Source organism: Natator depressus, chromosome 11, assembly GCF_965152275.1.
Source record: "Natator depressus isolate rNatDep1 chromosome 11, rNatDep2.hap1, whole genome shotgun sequence".
In the NCBI taxonomy this organism is placed as follows: Eukaryota; Metazoa; Chordata; order Testudines; family Cheloniidae; genus Natator; species Natator depressus.
In genome coordinates this window covers 8,130,297-8,149,823 of record NC_134244.1, presented here as the reverse complement: position 1 = coordinate 8,149,823, position 19,527 = coordinate 8,130,297, and the positions used below count along the sequence as shown (strand labels likewise).

The window sequence follows — 19,527 nt, the reverse complement described above, 5'->3', positions numbered from 1 at the left end:
GGCAGCGGAGAAGTTCGGCAGCATCCTAGGCGACTGAGCAGCCCTTTTTAGGGTAGCACTGCTCACCCCTTTTAAGGGAAGGGGCTAGAAAAGGTGCCCAAAATATTGCCTGCCCCATAACATCTGGCCAGACTACCACAACTGGCAGATCATCCTACAGCGGTCAAAAAACAATAAAGAAGAAAAAACTCATTCTAGGAGCATGGAATGTCTGCACCCTTATTGTCGGAGGCGATGCACAAAGGCCTGAGAGAATAACAGCTCTTGTTTTCAGAGAACTTGCCCGCTATGATATTGATATTGCAGCACTGAGTGAGACTAGACTGGCCGGAGAAGCTTCCATCAGTGAGCTAGGAGGCGATTACACTCTTTTGGAAAGGAAAAGCAGAGGATGAAGACAGGATCCATGGAGTTAGATTTGCAATAAAAACATCTCTTCGGAAACAACTCCCTGACCTCCCTGTTGGCCTGAGTGGACGGCTCATGGAACTTCGATTTCCCCCGAATCCTTTACGGCACGTCACTATCATCAGTGCCTATGCACCTGTACTGACCACCACAGAAGAAAGCAAGAAGCAGTTCTACTCTGACCTGGACTCCATCATCAGGTCAACCCCTGCATATGACAAGCTCATCCTGCTGGGAGACTTTAACGATAGATTTGGTAGAGACAGCTGTGCCTGGAAAGAGATGATAGGATGACACAGAATGAGAAAGATGAACAGCAACAGACTGCTCCTCTTGGGTTAATATGCAGAACATAGTCTGCTCATTACTAACACCATCTTTAGGCAAAATTATAAATATAAAACGACATGGATGCACTCACGGTCCAAACAATGGTCCTGATGGACTATGTTATCACCCGCCAACGAGACATCCGCGATGTCAGAATTTCCAAAACCATGTGTGGTGCAGAATGCCGGACAGACCACAGATTGGTAAGAGCAGTGCTGAACCTGCATATAGTCCCTTCACAGTGCAAGCGCCCCCAACTTAATAGAATAGCCTTCAACATAGCAAAGCTCAAGCATAACTATCAGCTGCCGTTTCAGTAGTCACTTGATGATAAGCTTTTTTCATGCCCACCAATCACTGGCAACCCAACAGAAAAAGGGAACCAGTTCAAACGTGATTATTGACACAGGTAAATCAGTGCTGGGGCCAAAGGAAAGGGTACATCAGGACTGGTTCAATGATAACTCCTAAGTGACAAGTAAAAAGCATTTGTTGAATGGCGGAATGAACTCACTTCCATCTCAAAGAAAGATACGTTTCAGAGCAGCAGCCATGTTAGTCTGTATCCGCAAAAAGAAAAGGAGTACTTGTGGTACCTTAGAGACTAACAAATTTATCTGAGCATAAGCAAGGCCCAGTCTGAACTGAGGAGAATGCAGGAAGAGTGGTGCAGAAGTTCAGCATTATGCAGGTACAAACAACACAAAGATGTTCTTTGACTCTCTCAAAGCAGTCTATGGGCCATCTAAATCTGGCACAGCCCCCTTGAAGTCAGCAGATGGCACAATCCTCATCAAAAACAAGGAGGGAATCGTACAGAGATGGGCTGAACACTTCAATAGTAATAGACCATCCGCAGTTGATCGGCATGTCCTTGATCATTTACCTGAAAAAACAATCAAAGAGGATCTCGACCTCCCTCCATCAGTTGAGGAAGTTATGAAAGTCATCGAACAACTGAACTCTGGCAAAGCTTCTAGAAAGGATGGTATTCCAGCAGAACTGTATAAAGTAGCAGGCCCCAAGGCCATTAAGGCGTTTCATGACATCTTGAGTAGCATTTGGGTGGAAGAAGAAATGCCACAAGACTTCAAAGATGCTATTATTGTATCACTGTTCAAAAACAAAGGCAGCAAAGCTGACTGTGGAAACTACAGAGGCATTGCTCTCCTCTGCACAGCAGGGAAAATACTAGCTCGCATTCTATTGAACAGACTCATTGCAAACATATCTGAGGAGAATCTGACAGAAGCAAGGTGTGTTTCAGATCAGGTCGTAGTACTATGGACATGATCTTTGTTGTAAGGCAGGTCCAGGAAAAATTTTTAAGGCAGAACATGGACCTGTATGCAGTTTTCATTAATTTGACCAAAGCTTTTGATATGGTCAACAGAGAGGGTCTATGGGCTATTCTGCATAAACTGCGCTGTCTAAGAAAGTTCATACAAATCATCCATCTGTTCCATGACCACATGACAGTGCAAGTGCTCGCCAGTGGTGACTTTTCTGACGCAGTCAAAATCTCAAATGGAGTGAAGCAAGGCTACATACTTGCTCCAGTACTGTTCAGCTTGTTCTTTGCCTGTGTCCTCACCCATACCACAATGGACTTGCATCCACTACTCACTTGATGGCTCCCTCTTTGATCTTCAAAAACTCAACACTAAGAGCAAGATACTGGAGAGACTTCTCTTCGAGGAACTTTTTGTAAATGACTGTGCCTTGATGATCTTCAAGTCATCGATAGATTTTCTGAAGCATCAGTCTCAGGAAGACAGAGTTCTTGTTCCAACTAAGACCTCATTCCAATGCCCCAGTGCCAGCCATCTTCATCCAAGGCACACAGCTGAAAAATGTGGATCAGTTCAAGTATCTGGGCAGTACCATCTCAAATAATGGTTTCCTTGAGAAGGAAATTTCCTCCAGAATTAATAAAGCCAGCCAGGTCCCTTGGCCGACTGAAAAAAAAAAAAACAAAAAACCAACACAACATTAGTCTCTCCACCAAATTGAAGATCTATAGTGCAGTGGTTCTAACATCTCTCCTGTATGGATCTGAGACATGGATTCTTTATAGACGTCACATTAAACAGCTTGAGCAATTTCACATGTGTTCTCTCCACTCAATAATGAGCATTTGGGACAAAGTGTCCATTATTAAGGTCCTTGAAAGAGCAAACACAACCACTAATGAGGAAATGTTACTGAGAGCACAACTTAGGTGGTCCAGACATGTCATCAGAATGGAAGACCACAATCTCCCAAAACAGATCTTGTATGGGGAGCTGAGTGAGTCAGCGGAAAAGAAAGAAGTGTTGTCCATATAAGCGCATCAAAGATAATCTGAAGAGCAGTGTCCAGTGGGCTGGCATCAATCCCAAAGAACTTGAGCAAATGGCTCAGAATAGGACTCACTGGTGGTCTTTGATAAGATCAGCATGTAACAGGTTTGAGCAGGATCAACAAATTCATTGTCTCCAGGCTGCATGTGAAAGGGGCCACAGAACTGCATCATCAAATATCATAAATACAGACTTCCCATGCCCCCAGTGTGGCCAACTCTGTGCATCAGGGTTCGGACTTCGGGGTCATATGCATAGCCATAGATGAGAACTGCGACAATATCATCGTCATCGTCAGTGATGGACTACCAACAACAAATGTATATGTTAATACAGTGGAGCGTTATTGAAAGTAGTGTAAGTTGGAGGTTTCAAGTGGTAAAGTCTAAAAAATCATCTTAAAGAACATGGAAATCAAGCCAGGTGCCTCTTAAAACAGTTGTATATTTTGCATAACTAGGTTTCTCAGAAAAGTCACAAAATAAGTTGCATATTGGGTTGGAGTTAATATTGTCTTTACAGAGAAGTCCTGTGAACAGGATGTTTACAGATACGTGCAAGTGAAATGAATGTCAACTCTAAATACAATATGATGACTTAACAGCTTTGCACAGATTTCTGAATTGTATTGGCATGGCTCCCACAGATATTCTCACTAAGAGGAATTACTCTAGTAATTCGGAAGAAAAAACAAACTCAGTTTTTTGAAAATTACAAGCATCCATTCTCTGGATTATCTCCTCCTCCTAGATTTTGCCTTCATCCAGGGGTTAAATATCCCCTTTGTACATATCTCCTTTATTACCCATGCCATAGTGAGATCATGCTTTTTGAAGTGTTCCCCCATCTGAAAGATACTGGAGAGGTAGAGTGAGGGCATCTTTCCCTGGTCAAGAGAAAAACACATTCCCTTCTTCTGTTTGAAGGCTGAGCTTGCTTTTCTTTAAGCGTAAAACTGCTGAACCTAACATATATAGGGACTTGCGTGAATGCGGAAGTTGAACCAGTTTGATTTAAATCATTTTTAAACCAATATAAACAGGTGCAACCAATGTAGACACTTATTTTGGCACAAGGGTGGCTTACATTGGTTTAACTTACACAGATTCTTAACTGATTTAAGATAAACTGAAGTAAGTGTTCACACAGCCTTTTGTACCAGTTTAACTAGATAAGTTAAAATAAAATCACGCATTCAGTTACACTGTGCAACTTGTGTGTGTTTATTTATTTATACATAAGCCCACATACATCTGTAAATACATACACCTATTTAAAAAAAATATGTATGTGGAATGACATCAAAATACTCAATAGTTCTGATGACAACTGCTTCCTGGGCAGAGGTGTACCCACTGGATGGGTTATTTAATATTCTCATTTCAAAACCGCACACATGATACCACCAGGATTGGAGCCTTGCTGTTCTAGATGCTATACAAAAAATGCAAAAGATATCATAAAATCTTGTCCCAAAGAACAAGGTAAGAATGATCAAATCTATATTCTCCCCTAATTGATGCTCTAACTGTACCATAAACTCAACATTTCATTTGCCATTCCTCACACATTTCTTTGCCTCTCTCCCCCTCCTTCTCTCTTTGCAAATTTGTTCCTGATTTTCCCTTTCTCTAACTCATGCCTTCCTTCTGCACTGACTCTGCTGACAAATGGGTTACCATTATACTGAGCAACAGCAGCATTTAAAGTGCACAAACATATGAACTAAATTAGTTTAAAAGCCTCCTTGCTCAACTACTGACATACCATGGGTCCCTAAATAACTTTAACCTTCATCTCTACAATAAGTATACAATCATCTCACGTTTTTCACAGATTGATTCCAAGGCCAGAAGGGCCCTTTAGAATCATCTAGTCTGACCTCCTGTATAACACAGGCCACAGAACTTCCCCAAAATAATTCTACAGCATATCTTTTAGAAAAAATATCCAATCTTGATTTAAAAAATAGTCAGTGATGGAGAATCCATCATGAGCCTTAGTAAATTTTTCCAGTGGTTAATTTCTCTCACGATTAAAAATTTACACCTCATTTCCAGTATGAATTTGTCTATTTGTTTTTATTATAGAGTGATCTGAGGTGTCAGCTAAAAGCACTATAGAAGCGTAAAGTACTTTTAGGCAATAATTGTGGTTAAATCATGATTTTTACTTCTGCCTTCCTGGTAAATTCTGTTCCTGTTACTGTTGGTTACTCCACTAATGCTCCCAATGCCCCCATTGTTTATTTGTTTCATCCACTTGTTGCATCCTGTTTGATATGTAAACTGTGAGCTCTTTGGGGAGGAACAGTCTTCTTTATTGTCAGTGCAGCAAAATGGGGCCCTAATACTTGACGGGGGATCCTGAATGCTATCATAATAAAAGCCTTGTCCCTGATTATTCATATTATTGTATATACTTCCGTAATACGTCCCTTTTTGTGGACTGAAGGCTGTACATTAAACAGAAGAGTTATTGCTTCCTCTGATAAGCACACAAGAAACATGACATGCCAGATTTATTCCAGAATGACTCTTTATGTAAGTGATGGGCGTTTTATTATTCAGAACTAGAGAAAAATATTGCATTTTCTTATATCCTTGAATGTCTGCACTTGCTGCTTCTTTTCTTGCGCCACACTGCACTGAACCTTCTCTACTGCTAAATAAATTCTCCCCCACATCTATCAGTATCTCTTTCATCTTACTCCTCTCCCAAGTTTTTGTCTTAGGCCTGGTCTACACTTAAAATTTAGCTCGACATAGCTACATCACACACAGATGTGAAAAATTCACACTGGAGCACCAGAACTATGCTGACCTAACCCTCTCTGTAGACGCAGTTAGGTTGATGGAGGAATGCTTCTGTCAACCTAGCTACTGACAGTTGGGGAGGCAGATTACTTTAAACAATGGGAAAAAATATTTCCACTCTGTAGGAAGCATCTACACTACAGCTCTCCAGTGCCGTAATTGTGCCGCTGTAACACCTGTAGTGTAGACAAGCCCTGAGCCACTCCCTTGAACTCATTCCCACATTCTCAACTTTTTTCCTTTCACACCATCCTGTAGCATTTGCCTTCCACCTATTTTACGTAAAGCTCCCTCTCTACTTATCTTGTAAAATAAATTCTAAAGATCAACAAGTCCATGAAGCACTATAACTATAATGGCCACACAGTATATTTCTGCATTGGTTCTGTATTTTATGGTTTGTAAAGTACGTTCTGGAACAGTTAGAGCCTGTCCCCTGAGGAGTTCTTAGTTTGTTTTCCACAACTCCCCTGTGGTAACACAGTATTCACACTATATAGTTAACACTGCAATACATCTCTTGATAACTTATCCTTACAGCCTAATGATCACTACACTTAGATCCAAAAAGCGTTAACTGCCCAAATCAGGCATGTATTATGCAAACACAATCACCACCACATAAACACCGACTAAGTTCTTTTAGGCATATTACAACCAAGATAGGTAGGTAATGTTATAATTAGATCTAGTTGGCACGCCCAAAAACTTTTTGACATTCAATATACCTGCAGCCAAGTGGTGCTCAAAAAACTGTGAAATCTTATTTTTGAGGGGAAAACGAAAACAATCGTTTCCCATTTCATCCTTACAGAATATCTCACCAATAAATATAAAAAATAGGTCTATAGCAAATAGCTTGTGATCTATGTAACTGATTACCACAAGCAGCAATCACTAAAAGTCAAACTCCACAGCAATAAATTGCATTTATTTTCATAGATATGGTGTACATTGGCTCTACTGCACTCACCAGGACTTGTTGCTTTCATTGTCAGAAATTTTGCTGTAATAGATTTATTGTCAGAGCGCAAACAAATGCATTAAGCTCTGCAGGACACAAAAGGCCTGATTCCATATTCTCACTTCCAACATTTCATTTATAATGTTATAAAAATGGATAAAGTATTATTCCATAATTAACAAACTCACAACATACAATGCAATACATCCTCATTTATGTATTTCATTGCAAACGTCAATCCATATTTTAATATGGGACCATTTCCAGTTGGTAGCTTGAAAAAAATTATTTAGCTTTGTTACTAGACTCTTGACAGGTCTTCTATTGCACTGTTTTGCAACACTAGTGAAAATGGTGACGGATTTATCAATTCCTAGAATATTTTCTGTTTCGCATGCATCTCTATGATAGCTATATTATGCTCTCCTTGAAGAAATGTTTCAGAGTAGCAGCCGTGTTAGTCTGTAACCGCAAAAAGAAAAGGAGTACTTGTGGCACCTTAGAGACTAACATTTATTTGAGCATAAGCTTTCATGAGCTACAGCTCACTTCATCGGATGCATTCAGTGGAAAATACAGTGGGGAGATTTCTATACACAGAGAACATGAAACAATGGGTGTTACCATACACACTGTAACGAGAGTGATCAGGTAAGGTGAGCTATTACCAGCAGGAGAGCAGGGGGGGACGGGACGGACCTTTTGCAGTGATAATCAAGGTGGGCCATTTCCAGCAGTTGACAAGAACGTCTGAGGAACAGTGGGGGGGGGGGAATAAACATGGGGAAATAGTTTTACTTTGTGTAATGACACATTCACTTCCAATCTTTATTCAAGCCTAAGTTAATTGTATCCAGTTTGCAAATTAATTCCAATTCAGCAGTCTCTCGTTGGAGTCTGTTTTTGAAGTCTTTTTATTGAAGAATTGCCACTTTTAGGTCTGTAATCGAGTGACCAAAGAGATTGAAGTGTTCTCCAACTGGTTTTTGAATGTTATAATTCTTGACATCTGATTTGTGTCCATTTATTCTTTTACGTAGAGACTGTCCAGTTTGGCCAATGTACATGGCAGAGGGGCAGTGCTGTTGTTTCATGTTCTCTGTGTATTTAAATCTCCCCATTGTATTTTCCACAGCATGCATCCGATGAAGTGAGCTGTAGCTCACGAAAGCTTATGCTCAAATAAATTTGTTAGTCTCTAAGGTGCCACAAGTACTCCTTTTCTTCGTGAAGAAATGGTATCCGAAAGACTACAATAGATACCATGCATTCAGAGATATGACTAACTGCATTCTGTATTTTTATGTCATTGCTAAATTATCAGAAGTCTATAAGTTTATTTAATACATATTTACATTTACACTACCATTAACACAGCTTCCTTACTTCAGAACCATCATCAAGTCCTGACCAACTTCTCATCTCCACACCAGCAAGTGATCCAGTACAGACTACCACCTTCACTCTGACAGGTTTCAGAGTAACAGCTGTGTTAGTCTGTATTCGCAAAAAGAAAAGGAGTACTTGTGGCACCTTATCTAGATAAGCTATTACCAGCAGAGGAGGGAGGGAGGGGGAGAGAGAGAGAGAGAGAGTGTGTGTGTGTGGTGGTGGGGGGGGGGGGGGGGAAGAAAACCTGGATTTGTGCTGGAAATGGCCCAACTTGATTATCATACACATTGTAAGGAGAGTGATCACTTTAGATAAGCTATTACCAGCAGGAGAGTGGGGTGGGAGGAGGTATTTTTTCATGCTTTGTGTGTATATAAAAAGATCTTCTACACTTTCCACAGTATGCATCCGATGAAGTGAGCTGTAGCTCACGAAAGCTTATGCTCAAATAAATTGGTTAGTCTCTAAGGTGCCACAAGTACTCCTTTTCTTTTCACCTTCACTCTGTTTATTCCAATAAGTGGAGTCTCAGCTGTCCATCATGACCACATTCATTAGGTGACTGATGATTTTATATATCCTATCCCCACATCCTGGGTGTGACACTGCACCCCATATTCTTCACAGTGATATTATATGATATGATTATGTCATAATTATTATGCATTTTATGCAAGACTGGCCATGTGAGATGTCACTGAAAAGGTTATGATTTGCTGAATATGAGGATAGTATTTCTATGCATGTGTCATTTTTGTTTCTGAAGTTACGAATATTGACTATGTATTTATTTCAACTGTAGTTTCACCTGGTTAACACCCACTAGATAAGATGTTTTCAGTCTAGATAGTGGGTGGGGAATGGCCTATAAAGGGCAATGGGCCACTAGGAAAAAACAATAGGCCTGAGGAGAAGTTTATCTCCCACCCTGGGGAGCCTTCCTGAGAACTACAGACAACCTCTGAGTAATGGCTGTTATGACTGCAAGGACATGTGACGAGACCACATGCCTCTAGATTCCATCTTGGGATGTCAGCATTTTTCCCCACAGACTGGTCTGGGAACCAAGCTTTGGGAACGAAGGGTTCCCGCCATATGCAAAAGCTATAAATACAGGAGTGACTTCATCTGGGGTCTTCACTACCCACCCGAGAAGACTCCTAGAAACACAGGAGGAACAAAGACAGAAGTGGAGGATGTACTGGACCCAGGCTAAAGGGATTTTTAGCCTGTAAATGAAACACCTGGAGATTCCAAGCTGTAAAGCAAGTGCAGCTTGTTCCTTAAGAATCTGCAGCCTGCCTGTATCATCTCTTAGGATGAGAATCTGCTATTCATATCCAATCTATTTAGTATATTAAGTTTAATTTGTGTTTTTTGTTTATTTGCTAGGTAATCTGCTTAGATCTGTTTCCTATCACTTAAAATCTATCTTTTGTGGTTAATAAACTTGTTTTTGCTTTACCTAAACCAGTGTGTGGGAATCATAACTTGCATATTCCTCTCCACATTGAGGGGGAAGGCAAATTTTATGAGCTTATGCTATACAGTTCCCTGTGCAGCGCAAAACGGTATAATTTTGGGTTTATACTCCTGAGGCGGTGTGTGCCTGAGGAGCCAGGAGCAGCCTTCCAATGCAAGGGCTGGTCAGAGGGCCTGCTTGTTAACTGCAGCTGGGCGTACCCCTACCTGAATGTACGCTGGTGTAAGTGCAGGCTGGAGGGCTTTGCAGTTTGTCAAAGCAGTACTGTGTGAGAGGGAGCCCAGGCTGGCGGGTCGAGGGCTCAGTTGTACCCCAGTTCCAGATAGTACCCCGGAGGGAACCTGTCACACTGGGAAATACATGTCTTTCTTCTGTTGTGTTGCTCCTGTGGCTGTTTTATATTCCCTGACCAAAAAATACATTAAATGAAAATAAGTAGCTGATGTAATTTTAAACTTAAGGTTAAAACACATTACAGGGATATCAGCCCAAGCATTATACATCAAGGAAATTCAGAGTTGAAGTTACACTTAAAATAACAAACATGCTAAAAGAAGGAATACACAGTTAAGACATCCACACAACCTAAATTTTCCCATGCAGAATCATCATGCATTCCACCATACAATTATCATTAAGGCATTTAGTGTTTCTGGTCTCAGACCAGATTAAACTGATTTTAAACTTATTTTATATTTTTTCCCTTGCAGCATCACTACATGGCAAAGTTAAGGATGTTTTGATGCCTTACTTCTGAATTTCTTATCTTAACATGTTTGGATTTCTTTTAAGTGTAAACTTAACTCTGTATTTGCTGGATTTATAATAATGCTTAGTTTGGGGATGACTACAATATCCCTGTAACTTTTTTCACCCTGAATTCCTGATGCCTAGCCTCAACCGTATTTCCATTTTAACATTCCCCCCCCCCCCCCCCCCGGGAATTCTCTTCGTTAGTTAAAAATTATTCAAATGTCCTAAGCAAACCCTGAACAGGCAACCAAAGAGAATACTACCATGAGATATTATTAAATGATTTGGAGATATGTAGTATCAATTTTTCCACTGGAACTTTTAAAGACAGATTCACTAGTACACCAAAGCAGTGCACAGCAATCATGGCAAAATGGTGAATCCGGCCCTCAATTTGCAATTGACCTATTGGTTTAGAGGACTGCATTACTGAGACCAGCGATACGTGAAGGTGGTCAGGGAAACCTCAGGTCCCATATTATTGAGAACAGCAATATGGGAAGAGGGTCAGGGACAGTTAAGTCCCAAAAAAGTGATTTAAAGGATCTGCCTGCACTCCTGTGTCACCTGCCCTGGCACTACTGCCCCAGCACTGTAGCCTCAGTGCACTGCAGAGGCAAGGCAGCAATGCCATGGGAAGACTTTGGAAACAATGATGCCCAAACTAGCATGCAGCCATGGAATCTTTAAAGAGTAGTAACAGCCAGGCCAAGTAACCTACCAATGAGAACTCTTCATATCACTGAGACATTACAACCAATAAAATTACTGCATGTAAATTAGCTGTAGAGAGACAGTAGTGACTGGCTGAGTTTCCTCTGCTGTAACAGCATGCCTCATTTAAGACCTACCAGAGCTATTGATATGAGCCTGTCTGTAGCCTATACAATCATAACAATTAGATGCAACAATCACTAAAAATGTAATTACAACCTGATTTCTCCAAATACAGACAATACACAATATTTTAATTAATTTTAAACCACATGGAAAGTTTGAAGTCTTTGTATTATTCTGTTGCTAAGATCAGATGGGACAAAGAAAAGACAGAACAGATAAGATTCTAAATTTCTTAAATGATCCAATTTAATTTTAATGTTTTAAGTAACTATCAGATTTACTTGTAAATTCCCAGAAAATTAAATCTGTCCTCAGAGAGTAAGTGCTGTAAATTTGGGGACAATATGCTGTGAGGTAAAATCCCTGCTATAAGTACCAAGTGGTGTCAGCCTTAACTATGGTGTCACAACCAGCGACTTCATAATAAACACTACGCATATCCAGTGAAAACCTGCAAATAGCATTTCCACATAATGCCAGCAGCAGATTTAAACAGCCTGTGCTAGCATTCACAATAAGGGTTTGTTTCACATTATATCCTGCACCTTGGAGAGACCATTGCTACATACCAGCATTCTATAAGCAGACTTCAGTAGCTAGAAAGGATGCAATTCAGCACTCAATGAAAATTACGTCAGGTTTGTGCCACACTAACTTCTGCTTGCATTCCTAGTGATTCTCACTTATCTTATGTGAAATTTTATTTATTACATATATAACTCAGACTGACTATCTCCTATCTTCAGACATGTTTGCTTACAACTGAGCATGTTATCAATTGTATTATTCATTATGTTAATATAGTGAAGCTTTCATGTTACAAGTTTTTGAAAACCCTTTGAATACTGTATGGCTAAAAAAATTAATCTGAAAAGTCACTGATCATAGAAGGTAATAAACAACAAAACCACATCAAAATGTTTTGAATTGATTAGGCTTGGAGCCAGTTAAGTGGTTCATGGAATTCAGTATCACACAGTAATGTGAACAATAATGAGGCTGAAGACCTAACATAATCAAGAGGAAATATGGTGTACAGAGTAGCACAATATGAAAATCTATCTGTACTACCTGAAAGTTTCCTTTCTTCAATTAATAAGGTTCACGGTGCTATTACAATGGGTACTTCACTTCAGCCTGCTTAGAGCGTAGAAGCAGAACCAGACTTGTCAGTTACTGGCAAGCAGGGCATATCCCGCCTCCTGAAGTTCCCTCCATTAGAGATAATTTCGACAGTGAGAATAATTAAAATCCAATTTTCTAAATTACAAGCTGTGTAATACACTTTGAGAAAAAAGTATAACAATTTCTTCTACTGCAGAGCATAGTAAATTCCATGTAACACCAACAAATCCAAATCTATGGATGTCAATACTCATCTCTATTCTGGATGACCCATTTGTTCCAAGGTGAACCAGATCTGCAAATCTTATTACTTAAAAAAAAAGAAATTTTAGGTTGGCACAGAAATTTTCTTCTTCATGCTAAAAGTCTACAGATCTGTTGTGATGGGATTTTCACAGCAGCATGCCTCCAGAGTGGAAAGCAAGATGAACCTTAATTGTGGGCGCTCAAAACAAGGTACAGCGTTTGTACCCATCATCTTCGCCTGGGCACTAAGGCATGGAGAAGAAACGTTTGCATCGGCACAGTCTGTGCTGTATCCATTTCTTACAACCATGACCCTTGGGGAAGCGGAGAAGAAAGAAGTCACTGAACTCTGCAGTGAGAGATGGAGTTGCTGGTGTGGACTATAAGGATGTAAGCATGATTATGCATCTGTCGCACTGTCCTTCTGGCTTCACTTCCCCCATGGAGATGGAGGAAGGGGCAGAGCTGTTTGCGCCAGGGCCAGTTTTTTCCCCAATCCTACCTTTACACCTTCCAGGGAGCAAGACCGCTGCAACCACTTGTCCAGCACAACTGGTCTCTCCAATCCTGCTGGGCTACTTTCAAGCCCAAGGGAGGACAACAACTGAGGTGATCCCATCCAGACTTGGCAGTAAGAGATCTTGCACTTTGCCCACAAAGCCAGCTGAGTTCCCCAATCCCACATCAGGTAAGGGGCTGAAGTAGGACACAGAGACCCTTCCTTTTGCCTCTAGTTTTTCTCAGACTAGCATTCTTCCGAAAGCCTGCAGGAGCTCTAGCCCCTACAAACACTTCAGATGGGGAAGCGCACTATCTGCTCACACATAAAATGGAGACCTGGGAATGAGACAAAATTATTGAACCAAACTGTTAGTCTAAACAGTTGGAATGTTCCTCAGAAAGTTCTGCAGCAGGAAGTATTGTTTGAGCCTGTATGTCACTGTGGAGGCAGGAAAAAACAGAAGGAACTTTAGGGGTATTCCCCTGCTGCCAGTGATTGACAGGTGTAGTTCTGCCAAGCTGGGAACAGGATAAAGTATCCATGGATCTTACTACAAAGAAGAAATAAGTATTTCACATTATGAAGGAAATTTCTAAAATCACATTTGGAATATAAAGTGAATTACCAGATTTCAGGTGATGGAAGTTACAGAGCACACTAGTCTGATATTCTCTATTATAACCAATTCAGATACATTTTCTTCAGCAAAGGGTGGGTGAAATAATACTGCATGAATTTATAAGCTCTCCTCTGCCAAAGAATCTAGATAAGCTTTACAGTACTTTCTGCTCTTTTTCTAAAAATAGGAAAAAAACTCAGTGACTGCCAGACGCACCTAGCTATCTAACTTTGAAGAACAGGAACAAGGAAACCTAAACAAACACAAGGAGGTTCCAGAATCTGCAGTCAGAAAATCTGGCTAGAAGTTTCTCACATCGTACTCCAACAATGGGCCAGGCTTGGGCTTGGACACAACTGGTGAGAGTGTATTCTATAGGAAAAAATGTCCTACCCTTGGTGATTTGGAGCATCCAGTGGAAACGTTCCACACAGTTCAGGTGTCATGTTGAGGGCTTAAGAGGAAAAGTGGACTCAAATAACTGAGATTATGGCATAATGTGATAATAGTGTCAATGCTGAAGTGAGTAGAGACTGTCCAGAATCCCAATTTTCACTCTGCTGGTATGTCCTTCATCCAGAAAACTCTGTATGATGGAAACATCATTGGTTTCCAGGGTGGGAAGAAGTTCTGTTTGTCCTTCGCTCAAGAAGGAAAAGCTTCAACCAGAAATTTTTGGGCCAATCCAGTCGTTGGGGGCAAGGTATTATCTGATACCCCGACCCACAGCCAGCCACTGATGATCTTCTCTCAGGGGTGGCCTGCACCTTCCTTCCTGCTATAAATTGTAGGGGAACTTCCTTGGGTTCCCTCATGACAGCAGGCAGTTGTGGGATGTGAAGGGGGCAGGAGCGGTGCAAAAATCCCATTCAATTAAAAAAAAAAATGAATATGCCCCTCATGGATTATAGGAAATCCCAAACCTCACCATTTTAAAAAAACAATTGCCCAAAGCGAAGGCCGGGACAGAATAACACTATACAACAATGTGCGGGTTAAGTGCATTACCCTTTCACTGTAAGTGATTTAGGTTCAAACCAGGAATGTCTAAAATGACAAGTTTTATGGTCTCTTCTTAATCACTGGCTAGCACTGATCTTACTCACAAAGCGGAACAATTCTGCATGACTGAGGGCTTCCCTACAGGTCACTGTGAAGCGCACAAGACGGGTGTGATTTGCAAAGTGCACTAACATGCTGCACTCTAACGTCCCTGTGTACACCCTGCTGGAGCACTCTAAAAGGTATATTATTCAGGTTTATGTAGTCCTGACTGAAATCAGACTTCATCAATGCAAATTAGGTGTAGTGTGCGCCAGCAGGTCTATATGGGGCAATCAGAGTGATGCACGTTAGTGCATTTTACAAATCACACCCCTTTATTGTGTTTTGCTGGCATCGTGTAGACAAACCCTGACATTTTGTGGTTACTGGATGACCCAAATTGAGGGGACAAAGAGAGCCACAAATCAGGATTTCGGTTTATTGGCAAAGTTGCATAAAGAAACTTGCCAGCACTATGCATGGACTCTGACCCTAACAGTAATTACTAAAGATACGATTTGGTCATGGAGGTCACCGATTCCATCACTTTAACATATCTTTGTGACTTCTTCGGCTCCGGCTGTCAGCCCCACCATGACCATATCCTGATTTTGTCCTTTTTTCCCCATAACTGTTCCATGAATTTTATTTAATTTTACCATGACAAAATTGGAACCATAGTGATTACTAATAATTATTTCCAATTATTCAAAGAGGGAAACAACATCGTGTTATGTGAAAAATCAGTTTGTCCTGGGGAGCATATTTCCTCTGTCTTCTAATCTTGGCAGCTCTCATTTGTTTCTACATTACACTGAAGTTTTACAACCCTTTTTGCTATGGTTAACAGCAGGTGATCGTGATTTATTTTTCTTTCAGAAGTTTATAATTAGATTCATCTCGTTCAGAAATGCCGTCCCAATCATGTTAAACTGCAATACAAACATGTTTATTTTAATCTTTGAAAAAATCTCTATGCATAAAAGAGGCTGCGAAAAGACTGGAAATGATTTATTGCTACTTGGTTTCTGAAAGAAGAGATAAAAATTCAGTTTTTATTCTGTACTTTAAATGAAATAAGCACACTCAGTTACATGATTCTCTCTCTTATATCCCAAATAACTTCCCAACTGCTAAGTTGAACAGCTGTTCATATTTTTAAAATTAAAATTTCTCTCCTTACAACTTCCTAAAAATGTCACTCCAACAGAAAAAATATTCGAACACATCTGTGATTCACCAGAGTGAAGCTCCTTCTCAACTCCACTTCACCTTTATCCCCAACTTGAAGTCCTGCTCCCAATCAGCCATCATGCTGCTCATTTACCTAACCCTCTGAAATCTTCAGTCTTTTCTAGTCTTGATTAATCATAATAATCATGCCACCTGCAAATATTGCCACCATATTGTTCACTTTTCTTTTTCAGATCACTGATAAATATAAATTGAACATCTGTCCTTATAAGAATGAGACATCGCACTGTTAACCTTTTGCCATGTTGAGAATATTTTTTCTCTTTTAGCAAGTTTCTAACCCATGACAGTACTTTAGCTTTCATTCCACGACAACTTCCGTGTTCCTGAATAGCCTTTTGTAAGGGTCTTTGCCAAAATGTTTTTTGAATGTCCAAATACCATAAATAAATATATGTATGCGTACAAGAACGCATGCTTTCATTTTATCTATTCTATAAGTAATCGCAGCTTGGTAGGTCATTAGATTTTCTCAATCCAACCAGTTTTTAACAGAGAACTGCCTTCCAAATATTTACACACTGACTCCATTAGTATATTTGTAATTATTTTGCCGGTATCATTCATCAACTAATTGGCAACTGGTTTTCTGGTTCTTCTCTCCTACTCTTCTTTAAGGTATGTACTATGTATGTCTTTTTAAGAAAAGACAACAATACTGGGAACTAAACAGAATATAATTGAGAAAAGCAGAGGAGAAAGAGATATGGTGATATTCAGAAACATCTATAAATTCAATAGTAAATACGATTACATGAACTTATCTAAACATATTAAAATACAGTCAAGAGAGTAGACAGCATTACAAATTTACATTACGCGTTTAAAATGCAAACACTTGACAAACACTTAGAGCAAGGGTGGGCAAACTTTTTGGCCTGAGGACCACATCGGCGTATGAAACTATATGGAGGGCCGGGTAGGGAAGGCTGTGCCTCCCCAAACCAACAGCCTGGCCCCTGCCCCCTATCCACCCCCTCCCACTTCCTGCCCCCTGCCTGCCCCCCTCAAAACCCCCAACCCATCCAACCCCCCCCCCCGCTCCTTGTCCCCTGACTGCCCCCTCCCAGGACCCCCGCCTCTAACCATCCTCCAGGACCCCACCCCCTATCAACCCCCCACCCCCGCTCTCCGTCCCCTGACTGCCCGCCACCGAACCTCTGCCCTATCCAACCGCCCCCTGTTCCCCGACCACCCGACCTGAACCTCCACCCCATCCAACCGCCCCCTGTCCCCTGTCTGTCCCCCAGAAACCCCTGCCCCTTATCCCACCCCCCGACTCCCTTACCATGCCACTCAGAGCAGCATGTCTGGCCACCGCACTGCCCAGCCGGAGCCAGACACGCTGCCCTACATGAGCAGGCAGCTCTGCCACCCAGAGTGCTGCCTGCAGGGCAGGAGGGACAGCAGGGGAGGGGCTGAGGGCTAGCTTCCCAGGCCAGGAGCTCAGGGGCTGGAAAGGACAGTCCCACGGGCCAGATGTGGCCTGAGGGCCTTAGTTTGCCCACCTCTGAATTAGAGCCTGTTCCTGCTTCCATTCAACTCAATGTCAAAACTACCATTGACTTCATCATGCAGTATAGGGGCCCTAAAGAGAAACTGGATCAGATAGCAGAAGATTGTGCTCTTAACACTCAATTCTCAAAACACAAGTGTTTGTACTATCATCATCTGTAGATGATGCCAAAACTGATGAGGTACACAAGATGGCTAATTATACACACGTGCAAGCATGTTTGTTCAAATACAGTATCTAGCTTTATTAAGGTTTTGTGTTTTTTTTGATTTCACACTTTTCATGTCTTGTTTGGAGGTCTAACTTATGACACAGTTCAGTAAAGAAAAGCAAGTACTTGGTATATACAAATTAAGGCAGGCATACAGTGAAATTGTTACTAAATTAAATAATACATATAACTCTACTTACATTAACTCTGAAAGCTTGTACAGTGTTATCCAGGAGAAGAATATTGCAGACCACCTCTGTATGTTGTCTGTCTCGTGCCAGCTCAGACGCTCGTACATTGTAGGTTCTGCCAGCAGGCAATCGGAAACGTGCGGTCATTACTATCCACACAAGGTCTTTAGAAAAAACAAAAATGAAAGAAGAAATCCTGTAACTGATATAACTTTAAGAAAGCAAAAGCGCATGACTTAGCAGAAAGCCAACTTCATAAGGAAGACATTCTGCTGAAAAACAGACTTATCAAACACATTTCCTATTTCTTTATAAAATGAACATTAGTAATAAAACCCTGGTATCCAAAAATGAAGTATAATATTGCTGCAGTCTTTTTTCAAATCTGAAATGGAAGTTAAGTACCTGTACAGCAACTGGAGTTCTTTGAGATGTTTTGTCCATATGAGTATTCCAGTCTAGGTGCAAATGTGCCCCAAGTGCCAAGATTACAGATTTGTTGCTCACATTGTTTATCTGGTCTATACATGGTCACCCTTGTGCCTGTTATCGAAGGTATAAAGAGCGGAGCAGGATCAATCACCACTCAAGTTCCTTCTCTATCATGGTTTCCATAATATTACAGACAGACTCTGAAGTAGAGGGAAAAGGGGGCAAGTCATGGAATACACATTTGAATGGCATCTCAAAGAACTCCAGTTACTTTACAGCAGTGATCCCCAAACTTTCGAGGGTTACGCCCCCCTGCTTCCCCCACCAGAGCCAGGGCCAGGAGCAGTGCCGCGATTCTGGTAGGGGGGAGGAGGAGACGCAGGCAGGCGTAAGGGGCCAAGGCTGGGGCCACAGCTGGGTGTGGGTCTGGGGCCGGAGCCACAGCGAGGGGCTGAGGCCCCGTGGGCAGATGCAGCTCCACTCCAGTCCCCAGCCTCGACCTCAGGCTGGGATTGGAGCCAGGGCCAGGGGCCGAGTCTTGGGGCAGGGCAGGGATCGGAGCCACAGCTGGGACCCCGGCCAAGTGCAGAGCTGCACCGAGGCTGGGGACGGGGTCAGGCGCGGAGCTGGGAGCTGGGGCCATGGCCCCAGCTGGGGGTGGGGCTGGGTGGTGCTCCCTTTCCTCTGTGCCTTCCTAGGGGGGCGCACCCCACACTTTGGGGACCTCTGCTCTACAGGTAAGTAACCTTCCCTTCTTTCTTCTTCAAGTGTTTGTCCATAAGTATATTTCAGTCTAGGTGACTTCCAAGCAACGATCTAAATATCTACCACAGACTGAAAGACTGCCCTACCAAAAGAGGCATCAGCTGCAGAAGTTGCAACCAACTTAATGTCTGGAGAAGGTATTATGGAACCCCATGCGGAAGCTTTACAGATATCATTAATGCGGACATTCCTGAGGAAAACTACCAAGATCACCCAGGTCCTGGTTGAATTAACCCTATTATTAGTTGGTAAAACTAACTTTGTCAATCATAACATAGCTTAATGTAGCCCAGC

At 41.5% G+C, this 19,527-nt stretch overlaps 1 protein-coding gene across 2 annotated transcripts in view; it reads right to left on the bottom strand.

The window, feature by feature from the left end:
• The window catches only part of PTPN4 (protein tyrosine phosphatase non-receptor type 4), a 245,977-nt gene that overhangs the window by 160,322 nt on the left and 66,128 nt on the right, over window positions 1-19,527 (bottom strand). For both annotated transcript variants that reach the window (XM_074967065.1, XM_074967064.1), the window contains exon 2: window positions 18,046-18,200. In XM_074967065.1, the coding sequence (XP_074823166.1) occupies window positions 18,046-18,183 (138 nt within the window). In that variant the 5' untranslated portion in view covers window positions 18,184-18,200. The remainder of the gene's footprint in view (window positions 1-18,045; window positions 18,201-19,527) is intronic.